The following is a 12,350-nucleotide window of genomic DNA, read 5'->3' as shown; positions in this document are numbered from 1 at the left end:
CGTCAGCTGTGTGCAAGTTCATGTGCTGCCCACTCATCGTCATCCTTTCCCAACTGAACAGCCCCACTAGGAACAAAGAAAGCTAGATAGAGATCTAGAGAGAGCGCGCACATACTTCTACTTACTGCTCTCATTTTCTCAGAGAGAGAGAGAGTAGTAAGTAGCTTGCTACATGGGAAGCTTAGCCCATCTATAAAAGAAACCTCATATACTGCCATCAACAGGAGGACCATATCCCACACGTATGATCTGTACCGTCTCCTCCTCTCCTCCCTCTCTTGCTCAGAGCTAACTAAGATCGAGAGGCTTCCAGGAAGCTAGCTAGCCCGGCCGGCCGGGCACAAGTATATATACTACCAAAGCTGATTGATCGATCGGTCGATCGATTGATCAAATCACATCCGCTCTGCTGCCAGTAGAATCTCAGCAAGACACAGGTAGCTAGCTCTACATCTATCCCCAGAGAGCACACTAGTAGACTTACTAGCAGTCTAGCACTGCAAATCCCCAACATATTTAATTGCTTCTCTACACAATTGCTCCTCCCCTTCTTCTCATAATGGTATATAGCCCAATTAGTTTCGGTTCATGGAGAAAGGTTTTGTGGTCACCATTTGCTTCTTGCTCAGGTCGTTCCGATCAACTGATTCCCTCATCTCAGCGTGGGTCGACTGCCGTCGCCCGTCGTTGACTGTGTGTGCTAGTTAGCTAGCTAGCTCCCTGATCGAGGAGTGCCTATAGTCCCCGGGGAATAATTGGGTCTTTCAAGCTGAAGCTGTGCTCGATTGATCTCCAACTCTCCATCGCCTCCACTGTTGTTTCAAGCCCTTGCCGTCAGTCATCCAACCATCTGCCTCGATTTCACAGGTATGAGCATTTCATGCATGCAAACTTAGTCAAGGTATTTACTATTTATTACTATCTTCGATCCATGTTAATTATCTCAAATTTATTCAAATATGGACGTATTTATGTTTAAAAAACGTTTAGATACATGTAATATTTCGACAATTAATATATGAGTACTATCATGTAGCCACCCCACACACCGACACACACAGATCAGTACTACTGGAATACAATAATCCATGGCAGACACACATATACTGCATATGTGTGCGCGCGCGCGCGTGTGAATGTGACATTTTGGTGGTACGTACGTAAGTAATTCTTGAGTTTGCCTTGTGTTCCGTATGGCGTAGAGCGTAGACTTCAGATGACGGCGTAATTATGAGACATTTCGAGACACCTCTCTGAGATATGAGATGCCTCCCCCGCCGTCCTTGACCGCCCATCAATTCGTGACACCGACGTTTCCACCGCGCGCGCTAGCTAGCTCCCCGGCTCAATTTCGGTTAATTCCCTCGTCACAGATCATATACTTCTTCTCCGGTCGATCGATCGTATTCGTCTCACTCGTACATATATATGGCCGAGAGACTTACTTTGCTAACACTTTCACTCCCCTTTTACGTGCAGCTAACTAGCTACCCGTCCCAGAATCCCTGCACCAGTCGTCGTTGGCATCGATCCGTTTCTTCCACCAGCAATCCCAGCCGGCGGCGGCGCGATCGAGGACGGATGGACATCTTCGGCTGGGCAGGCGCCGGAAGCCAGCACGAGGACGTGTACCTGCAGCCGCGTCCCTCAGGTCAGCTCATGAGCTCATCATGCGGCCGGTTCGACATGGACGACGCCTTCTTCGGCCAGCTCCAGTGCGTCGACGGCGTCGGTACTGGTGGTGCCGAAGGAGTGGCGACAGCGTGCCAGGTGAGCTCGAGCGGCTACGGTGCCGCGGCAGGCGACCCGATGGGGTTCTTGAGCTCAGGGGCAGGCGGCGACGTGTTCGCGTCGGTCGATGGCGCCGGCGCCGGCGCGCATGACGGCCTGCTCGACTCGGCGGTCGCCTTCTCCAGGGTGCTCGCTTGCGGCGACCCCGGCGCCGGGGTCCCGAACGGCGCCATGTTCTCCTCCGGCGGCCACAGCGGCACCACCACCGTCTGCAACATCTCCTCCGGGGACTCCAACAACAACTACAGCGGCACCGGCCACGACAACAACGAGGTGGCGTCGCCGACGTCCACTATACTATCGCCCACGTCGCTTCTTCCCAACTCCAAGACGACGTGCCCGAAGCGGAAGCTACCCGACGTCGTCGGCTACCCGGCAACAACACTACTAACCCCGCCACAGCCACAGCCACTTCCACGGCCCGGCGGCGCAAAGCGGAGGGCGCTCACCACCACCACCAGCATCAGCTTCGGCCACCACGACATGACCAACGCCGCCGGTGGGTACGAGCCGGACGTGGAGGCCATGGCGCAGGTGAAGGAGATGATCTACCGCGCGGCGGCCATGCGCCCCGTGAGCCTCGTCACGGCGGAAGCCGGCGCCGCGGCGAGCGCCAAGCCCCGGCGCAAGAACGTCCGCATCTCGAGCGACCCGCAGACGGTGGCGGCGAGGCTCCGGCGGGAGCGCGTGAGCGACCGCCTCCGCGTGCTGCAGAAGCTCGTGCCCGGCGGGAGCAAGATGGACACGGCGTCCATGCTGGACGAGGCCGCCAGCTACCTCAAGTTCCTCAGGTCGCAGGTCCAGGCGCTGGAAACCGGCAACGGCTCCATGGCCACGGCTGGCACGGGCAGGTTACAGCAGAGTTATTACAGCAGCAACAGCAACAACACTACTGGGTTTCTGGGATTTGCGAGAAATAACAACATTTCTGCATTTGGAAATCCTAATAATGGGAATGCGACGAATAATTCGCTCTTGCAGTGATAATGTCGTTTCTAGTTTTGAGTTAATTGATGGTCGTCTCTACACGTACATGTTGCTGTTTTGTGTACTGTTTCAGGTCGTACGTTGCTTAATTAGTACAGTAAGTAGCACAGTACATATATCAAGATTTAGTGGTAGTCGCGCAGTGTACTTGTGCAGAATTAATTTGGATCGGCTGCATCGCGGAAGCAATTCAACTGCGTGCGGTGGGAGAGACCGTGGCATGCAGCGCCATCTGATTGGAGAAAAAAGGAACCGAAATATATAGTGTATAGTTATTCAATTGTAATCTAGACTAAAATTTGGGTGTGGCTATTTCTCGGTCGCCTGTTTTTTAAGAATAAAACCTAAAATCCCAGTCGACATATCAGATCCGTTAGATTAAAATCTGATGCTCATCTTTACTCTCTCGTTCCCCATGTGCTTCCGTAGGATTAAGATCCGACGGCCAAACACATCGACTGATATCTAGTTAAAAAACATGCGACTTTTCAATAGCAAACACAGTAAAATTTTGTCTCTGGATATGAGCGATCGACATGTGCATGTCGAATATTTGTAGGTGGAGCTTCTCTGCCATCCAATTTCCACCCTAAGTTATCACAGAAGCAGGTTAATCCATATACGTAGAACTTACATGCATCAATGTTGATTTGTTCTTTCTTTTACTCACATCTGCTAATCTTTCTGCATGAAGCATGATGTTTCTGCGTTGCATGCATGTCGTCACAATGGCCTCTCTACCGTAACAGGCTAGCGGACCGCAGATTCGGTCATTCCAAATGCGTATCGATTGGTAGGTCATGATTAATCACTTTTCTTGAAAACGCAACGAAATCTGGCCGGTTCCAAGTGCAAAAAGGGCGCTAGCTAGGGGGAAATAGATAGATATACAGATATAAATGATAAAGGCTCAACCTTTTTTTGATCAAAGATGATCTAGATGCTATATCTATCTCACCACCCTACCCCCATATAGGTATGAATATATATCTCGTCTTTTTATCTTATCTGTATCCACGTATATGCTGGCAGCTGGTCCAGGCTTTCTGCATGCTGGTGCTAAAAAGCGTGGGAATGAATAATTGTGATTAAGTTAACCGGAAAAGACCCTTTTGCTGCTGGGCCTCCTCAAGTGACGTCCTTTCCTCCATCCATGATGCATCGATCGGAGGATGGAAAGCGGGCAGGGCGGTAAGTATAAACCCTAGACTATCACTGCCCCAGCATGCATGCCATTTATCTATGGGCTTCGTAGATCATTAGTAAAAGTACTGGTAGTAGTACGATCGAGTGCTCAATGGCAGAATGAATCATGGCACACATGATTAAAATAGAGCTAGCCCAGCCCAAGGCATGGGAATTTGGTCACGTCCTTTTCCTATTCCTATCGATCTCTCGAGCCTATAGCTTGGTCTTCCCCTTACATACCGGATAGAGTACCATCCGGTTCCTGTCCTGTTCACTCTTCAGGGCTACTAGCTAGATCGTGTCACGAATCAAAATCTTTGAGATGTGTGTGGTTGCTGTTGCATGAGCTAGTCCATGTGTGTGGTGTGCTAGCGCAGTAGCCAGTGCACCGTAATTCGCATCATGCGTGTTGCTTTTGCAGGGCGCTTTTTGGGCTGGGGGGGATGCGCGGGGTGCAGTACTGGCCGCAGGAACGGCATCTCGGTACTAGCACACCGCAGGACGGCAGGAGGAACAGGCGCTGGGGTTTGCCTGCAGAGGCGCTAGCTGGCCAAAAGACATTCCTTCGTCCCGCTGCCGTTGGGGCTGCCCCCCATCCCCATGTGTGCCGCTGCCTGCCACCGGCCGAGTTCCTGTCGATATCCAAAACCGAAGCGTGCGCCTTGAGAAGACCACCCTCTCGGAAAAGGCGTCCCGGCGAGTCGGTCGTCATTGCTCAGCACATGCACACGCACCTCTCCCTCTCGCTGTTCTCTTCTCTGCGGCCTCTCTGCGTGCGTGGCTTTTTTCAGCGTGATTTCGGGGTGCTTGCACATCGACTCGTCAAAAATATTGTGCCTTACGTCGCGAGTCAGCTCGAGACTTTTCTCGATCCGTGTCTGCGTGCAACAGACGGGACGGATCGGTGGTTTCTACGTACGTCATGCCATCGGGGAGACCGGAGATGATCAACTGCACGTGTGGACTATGGGTGGGAAGGGATATAATACTGCGAGCGTTCTTCATTGCAGCAGGCAGGTTCTTTTTTTTTCCGCTGGAGATCGAATGAACCGGCCGGCCGCTAGTTAATTCAGCCAACGGGCACAAATTAATTGAAGCTCTTTTACTGTCAGGAAGGTTCTGCATGGCCATTTACTTGCACGTATGCATCGTCTAGCTAGCTACTCTGAATAGCGATACACTCGTCGGTGTTCAATTCGTCCGTTTGCGAATCAGCTGACCGACCATGTACATGCGGCGGCCTGCATGAGCTCCTTGGGACTCTAAAACTGTAGCAAAGTCGGGCTTAGACTGGCCGGTTCGTCGGGGCGGTGCGTGCGACGTCACGTACAGTGGCTGGTCTACCATTCCCGTTGCACTCAGCTGGCATTCACTCTGTTCTGTTGCCCACCCGGTTTTCGGTTCAGAACCGGGGAAAAGAATCTCAGGGCCGTCGTCCTTCATGTTTATCCATGCGAGCGAGTTGTTTTGGAGTCGTTACGAATTAATTACTCGGCGCCTTCGAAGGAAACCAATTCCGGTCCAAGAGGCATGCAATGCAGGTCGAAGGTACTGGAGAGCACGCAAACGCGTGACGATGCATCTCATGAAGCTGGATAGTAGCAAATGCGCACGAATTGGCTTGGTTTTGGTGCTGACGCGCGCGTCCTCTGTTTCAGCACTCGTGATTCCCTCCGGAAGAGTCCTCCGGTGTTCCTTCCGTTCCAGGAAAGTCGTCATTGCACCGTCTAACTCCCCTTTCTTCCCTAGCGAGTCTTCTCAAGCTTGGGCATCGCAATCAAGCCCTGATGCTGCTAGCCTTACCCTCCTCCCCACCCATTCCCCAAATGGGCAGCAAATCAAAGCATAAGATACGGCCGTATCTCATACCACCAACTTGCCAACCTTAGCTCGGCTCCCTTCTGCATGCACACCAGCAATAATTCAGAAAGCGTCTGTCAAGTTTCAACCCAAACTAGACAATGATAACAACTTCTTCTTCTTTTGCCAAGTAGAGTTGGCTAATCGCAATAAATGGGTGGCAGACAATGACAACAGTTCAGAATTCAGAATCTGGGATACAAACTCTATGGTAACACAAAAGCATGCAGAACCAAATTGTGTCAAAGAAAGTACCCCAGAGACATCTTCACTCTTCAGAAAGAGAAATCAACACGAGTCATCTTTTTTACTCTCTCCGGACACGTGGACAGTTTACATCATTAGCGTCCGTGCACACCTGGTTTTCTGATAAAAGTGCTCCTATACATGATATGGAAATGAGCCATTCAAATATTTGATGTTTGGGGGAAACAACTGAACTTGAGGTGGCGTCCAATGTACAGCGTTCAGACAACCTTATCACACAGTTACTGAGCACCTCACAGATAACTGGAGACCTACCTGAAAGTAGGCTCAGTGAGCGAGCTTAAAGTACAGTATGATAAGGATGGCCAGAACAAGAGCTGCAATGATTCCCCCAATGATCCACTTGTTTCTGTCCATCCTCTTTGACATTGCAGCCAGAATCTTTTTACTCTTGCCAACGTTATCATCCACCCCGTGCAACTATGAGCAAAAACCAGAGGGATGTCACTAACAGTATGAATGAATAAATAAAAAGAAAATAATGGTTGCTATCAAAGTTAGAGCATAACATGCTAACAAACTAATCCCTGCGCCTCACACCACACACCATTTTAAAATCCGTGCCAGCCAAGATTTAAGGTTCGAACAGTAATAAATATATCAAATTGATAATAATCAATTCATCATGGATATACTTGCTATTATTTCAAGAAGCATAAATGGAAACTGGTAATCAAAGTGTAGCCTGGTAGAGTGTTTCAGTATCCTAAACAACATGTGCAATGTCATATGGAGGAAGGAATAAGGACGTGGGTCAAGCTGGTGCTGCAAATATTTTGGATAACACAATTTTTCATGGGAATTTTAGATTATGTAGCTAACTGATGAATTCAATGGAATGTATAATGTGATATGGAGGAAGGAATAGGGACGTGGGCCATGCTGCAAAACATTAAAGATATCACAATTTTTCATGTGAATAGATTATGTAGCAAACTGATGAATTTGGTGGGTTTTTTTTTGCTGTTGTATTCCAACAAATGCGTCAATTATCATAGTATGCAATTGCTACAAGAAGGGAGGTCACTGTTTGCTCTGTACATAAAAAAGAACAGAACAATGAGATATTTGCTTCAACTCACATGAGAATAAGCAAAATGCTCAAGTGGCCAAGCCCTTGAACCACTGAGACTGAATAAAGTATCTTTTTACTCATTTTTATGCTATCACCTACCATCCACAGACAGAAATCAGGGTAGGAGAATCTCATCAAGTTCATATACAATAGATCGTCATGCAGAACAACACACAAAGTTCACCCTCACAGCATAGACTAATATGCATGAATGAGATTTCTCCAATCCTAAAAGAGTACGCACATGGATAATGTCTTGGGTACTTATGAGGCTCCTATTGAAGTTCGTGCCACACTTTGACCAACAATTATTCAAATCCTATTTAGTATATGTATATAAAAGTTATACCATTAGAAAGAGTTTTTCAATATGAATCCAACAATATATCATTTGTGCCGCAATAATACCATATTACCAATGTAATTTTTGATCAAAGTTTGGCATAAAATTCCGTGTGGGCCTTATAAACCCAAACAGAGGGAGTAATGAGGCAATGGACAATCGGATTCAATGGTCGAGAATAATAAAATGAAACGACGAACTGTTTAAATTACAGAGACTTTCAGAACTACCACACGTAATGAAACTTAATAAACTAGAACCACTACCATCCCATTTTGATAACACATCCTGCATAAACCAAAATCCAACTTTAACTTACTATATGTAAATCCAAGATAGAGTAAGCAATCAACCTAGAACCTAAGTAATAGCACGCTACTATACCTGTAAAGCCAGAAAATAATCATGTTGGATTGATGAAGAGAGGAGATATACAGTCGATCCAATGATGGATCACATAGCAGTTATGGTTAAATACGTACAGTAGTGTGAGCATGGAGTAGTGACTGACGTTGTTGATGAAGGTCCTGAAGAATTGACACACCACATTCTTCTGTTTCGAGCATAGTTATCCGACTCTCTTTAATTCTGTCAGTGGACTGATTCAGTCGTTCAGTTGTCATCATCAACCTTCCCCTCTGATCAGTAGACACCTGCATCAGAAAATAATCCCCAAGGACAATGTGAGTACTAAAAATAGCAAACGTCCATAATTTTTAGACGATGCTTAAAGAGTTTGAATGGACATAGTACTGCCACATTACCATATATACTATGCATCAGTAGGAAAAAAATGTCATTCCAATAATATTGTTTCCACAATACAGAAAGGCAACATTACTAGAAGTAATAGTGACAGTCGGAAACCTGAAGGTGGATAATAAATCCCATATTGCTAGAAGTAAGCACCCTTCTGACAGTGAATGAAATTAGAGTTGCTCAGGATTAGCCTGTGCAAATTCCCCTACTACAATGCGTACAGAGATATGATTCTGTACTCCGCAGTTCACTTTCTCAGGCAACAGAAGCATGTTGTGGAAATTAATGTAATCCTTGCGTCTAACACTGGCTCCTAATGCATCATCTACATTGAGCCATATCACTCTAAACAGTGGGTTTCACTCACACCAGTGTCAAATTTCACTATGGACACTCACTCTGGTGTCAAATTTCACTGGGGTTCTCCTGTGAGCAAAGTTTGTATTGTAACAGTTGTATTAGATGGAACTGCAGGCTTTCAAATTCGGTTTCGTGTAAACTAATTCCAACATGGATTCTAAAGCACGAGTGGAGTAATTTAGGGAGGGGCCACTAGAGGGACCCGTCCCATAGAATTCTTTTCCGTCAGACTGCTACAACGCTATCAAAGTGTGGCTGAGAGACTACTTCAGGAATTGTGGATGCCCATGAAAACCTGGTAGAGTGTTCAGCCCGGGGATGTGGCTCAATGCGACTTGTGACTGGCCCGCCTTCTAGGCGGAAGTGAGTAAAGTGAAATAATGGGAGGCACTAGCATTGCTACCTATAGGAGTACAAGTACAGACAAAGAAGAAAGCTATTCACGCTGGACGAGGAGTCTTTGAGCCCGTAAGCATATGATGTGCACTGCATGCACTGTTTCTTGACATAGGAACTGTTGTGTCAAAAATAACCACTATGCCTGGTAGAACAATAGCGTTGTAAAATATGTACTCCATAATGACTACAAGATATTCGTTATTAAGACAGTATACTATTCGTATGTGCCACAATAAATAAATAACGATTGTATTTCAAAATATTTGTCACTAGTGGATAAACATATTTGGATACACCTCTTTCATGCCACAATGTCTTCCTTATTATATTTGGTAGATATAATTAGATTTGCTAAAATATTCTGCAGTAATGGTGGGTACCGCACTAGTATCTTGTATAAGTCACATCTTTTAACTGAAATACTGATTTCCATCTATACAAAAGATTGGCAATTTTTTGTTTCCTTCAGAGGCGTTTTGCTTCCACAAAAACACAAATGATGGTTGATATGAAAGCAATATCTTTCTGCGATAAGATAGCCAGACGCAACACAAAATTTGGAAGTCACAGTTAGTGAGCGGTATATGAGTCTTCATGAATTCAAATCAGCATAGCGGAAGGCAGTGGACATTGAGAATCTAAATCTAGAAATAGATATGGGAAATAAGAAATACACACTTTTAAATTCTTAGTTTAGCATGCAGGTACAAAATAGAACAAAAAAGGGGGTGACTGTATAAGTGCCATTATGATGGTCATCATTTCGAGAAATGTCATTGCAATCGGCATCATTTTTAGAAATATTTTTTTCTACAACACCCAAAATATAATGCAGCTCACCTGACTAGATCAACATCCCATTATGCTACTATCGAACCTAACAAAATTCTTTATTGGACGACCCAATTGACAAGTCAATTAAACTAAGGTAGAAAATATATTTATGTTTATAGTTCGCACGCTATCTGATACTCCATCACAAAATTATTAGCCTTGTCAGTGCATATGGTCTAACCATAACGGAGTAGTGTGTACATTACAAAATATGACTTCATTCACACACCCAAACACAGATTTAACAGAGTACTATACTATACAACCTAAAACCAAACTGAACAATGGGTAAGAACTTCCCCATGAAGATAGCCAAGGTTAGAGACGAACGAGGCACTAGATTGATTGATTTCTCAGTGCTTGATTGATAATTGATACATATGCTGTCCCTTGTATAGGAGGACTTACATGATCCCTACGTAATAATCCAAAGGATACAGATTATATCCCTTCCCTATATCTAATATTATCTCTTTCCTATCTAAATGACTCTCTTTCCTATTTAAATAATATTCCATAGTTACTTGAATATCACCTAATCCTATGGCCGTGCACATAACAAGTTCATTATGAGACTATTAATGCAATCGTGGAAATACAAAGCTCCACAATACTGTCAGTTGCCAATATAGGGATACTACCACAATTGAATAAACATGTGACTCTCAATCAACATTTGAGCACCGACCCAATCACCTAATATCAATTACCACGTTTGAATTCTCTCAAAAAATTTTTTACCACGTTTGAAGGTATAAATCCAGTTAGTTATAAGCAAAAGGAGCTCACAAATACCCTAATGTTCCCATGAAACATACAAAAAATAGCTTAGTCTGATATAAGTTACATGGTACAAAAGCAATGTAATTAACCAAAGCAAGCATGTGTAGGGCTGCAATGTCAACCCACATTATATGCAGTATCTATGCAACATTTGAACTAATAAGGATTAGAGAGCTCACAGCTAGTGTGTCAGCCATTCCAGATTCGAGGAGCTCCTCCCTTGTAGCCTGCCTGGCGTTGGGCGCTGAGATCCTTTTGAGCTCGCTCTTGAGGTTGTTGAGGTCAGATTTGTACTCCCGCAACTTCGCTAGCAAACCCGCCTTCACGCTCGGTTGCAGGCTCCTCGCCTCCAGGTCCATCTTCCGAATCTGCAAAAACATACATACATGAGAACATCACATACTGCCCTCCACCTCTTAGTGAAACAAGGGATATAAAGTCTCAGAGCCCAGCCAATATACACAGCTTCCCCAAAATAATACTACATTCACGCCATTACAACCAAAATAACACATTCACGCCATAACAAGCATACCATGTAGCGAAAGGATCACATAAATAAGATGTGATATAGTACTACAATTTACCAGGGATTCTGCTTCCTCCACACCGGACTGGATCTCGGAGAGCCTTTGCTTCTTCTTCTCTGCGGAGATATCACCGTGTTAGACGAAAAGAACAACAAGGAAGGGGAGAAATCCCCGGATGGGACAAGACATGGGGCGGGCAGCGCACGCACCTCCATCGAGAGCGGAGGCGGCGGTGCACTTGCGAGAGAGGGAGGCTGAGACCTCGCAGTACTGGCGCTCGTAGCTCTCGAATACCTCGCTCATGGTTGATCCCCTCGATCGCCTCTATCCGCGAGCGCAATTCCCCCTCCGAATTTCCGCACCGAAATCGCTCGTGTCGCAGAGATAATTGAGAAGAATTCGACGACGATACGATCCGGGTGACTTGGCGAGGGGGGTTTCCCGTTTCGATGGAAGCTTCGATTTCTATCTTGAGTCGGGATTGGGGAATTTGGGGTCGGAGAGGGCGTGTTCGGTAACCGTCTGGCTCTCGAAACTCCTCCGATCCAGCTTCCTGCAGCGACTCCTGCGTCCGTATCGAAGCACAGAACGTTCGGTGCTGCTCCCGAGTTCGGCTGGGCCGAATTCTCGTGGGCCGGCCTGCTAAGGACTGGGCCTTCCTCGCTCGGCACTGCAAAACCGTACGCACTGGTCGGGATCTCGTACGGGACTACGACGAGCTCGAGGGATCTGCGCTCATCGGAGAACGGGGAAGAGGAGTCCGCCGGAGAACGGGGGAGGAGGAGGAGGTCGCCGGACAGCCAGCTCGCGTTCCGATCTGGATGCGGCGGCGGAGGCGGCCGTATGGGGTCGAGGCAGGGGCAGATGTCTGATCGGAGCGGCCGCCTCGCCGCAGAATGGGGAAGGAGAAGGATGCTGGCGAGCGTGGGAGGAGGAGGAAGAGGGCTGGCCGCCCGGCCGGCACAGCAGAAAGGGATCGGGGCTGGGTGGGAGCGCAGCAGAAGGGGATCGGGAGGAGGCTCTCGGGAGAAAGGGATCGGGACAGAAAAAGAATCGGGACAGGGGAAAGAAACGAACCGCGCGGTGGCAATATGCCCGTAATTTTAATTTTAAGCTGCTCCACGTGCAAATCCGGGAATCCTGAAAAGAGCTGCTCAGAGTTTTGTACAGAAAA

The 12,350-nt window shown here is 46.8% G+C and overlaps 2 protein-coding genes across 3 annotated transcripts; one reads left to right on the top strand and one right to left on the bottom strand.

The window, feature by feature from the left end:
• Positions 1 to 128: 128 nt before the first annotated feature.
• Positions 129 to 3,058, top strand: LOC100822019. 2 transcript variants are annotated; one of them, XM_003566994.4, is made up of 3 exons: positions 133 to 437; positions 630 to 867; positions 1,480 to 3,058. In XM_003566994.4, exon 3 carries the CDS (start codon positions 1,582 to 1,584, stop codon positions 2,773 to 2,775), a length of 1,194 nt encoding a protein of 397 aa, XP_003567042.1. In that variant the 5' UTR covers positions 133 to 437; positions 630 to 867; positions 1,480 to 1,581; the 3' UTR covers positions 2,776 to 3,058. The 2 variants fall into 2 exon arrangements, with proteins under 2 accessions (XP_024315232.1, XP_003567042.1); XM_024459464.1 differs by having other exon boundaries at positions 129 to 867.
• Positions 3,059 to 5,962: 2,904 nt separating this feature from the next.
• On the bottom strand, positions 5,963 to 12,223 carry LOC100839400 (vesicle transport v-SNARE 13). The gene is made up of 5 exons (XM_003569602.4): positions 11,386 to 12,223; positions 11,234 to 11,292; positions 10,826 to 11,014; positions 7,994 to 8,164; positions 5,963 to 6,513 (listed from the first exon to the last, which is right to left on the bottom strand). Exons 1-5 carry the CDS (start codon positions 11,477 to 11,479, stop codon positions 6,361 to 6,363), a joined length of 666 nt encoding a protein of 221 aa, XP_003569650.1. The 5' UTR covers positions 11,480 to 12,223; the 3' UTR covers positions 5,963 to 6,360.
• Between the last annotated feature and the right edge of the window lie 127 nt (positions 12,224 to 12,350).

Source organism: Brachypodium distachyon, chromosome 2, assembly GCF_000005505.3.
Source record: "Brachypodium distachyon strain Bd21 chromosome 2, Brachypodium_distachyon_v3.0, whole genome shotgun sequence".
NCBI lineage: Eukaryota > Viridiplantae > Streptophyta > Magnoliopsida > Poales > Poaceae > Brachypodium > Brachypodium distachyon.
Note: the sequence above shows the minus strand (reverse complement) of the source record. Positions and strands in the feature narration are given on the sequence as shown.

What these genes read in the sequence shown, in the direction of transcription:
- LOC100822019 (XM_024459464.1), top strand. Translation starts at nt 1,582, where the DNA reads ATGGACATCTTCGGCTGGGCAGGCGCCGGAAGCCAGCACGAGGACGTG.
- LOC100839400 (XM_003569602.4), bottom strand. Translation starts at nt 11,479, where the DNA reads ATGAGCGAGGTATTCGAGAGCTACGAGCGCCAGTACTGCGAGGTCTCA. An exon ending in TGGAGGAAGCAGAATCCCTG is followed by an intron (nt 11,015 to 11,233) that starts GTAAATTGTAGT and finishes ATGTTTTTGCAG; the next exon opens with ATTCGGAAGATGGACCTGGA. An exon ending in GAATGGCTGACACACTAGCT is followed by an intron (nt 8,165 to 10,825) that starts GTGAGCTCTCTA and finishes TTTCTGATGCAG; the next exon opens with GTGTCTACTGATCAGAGGGG.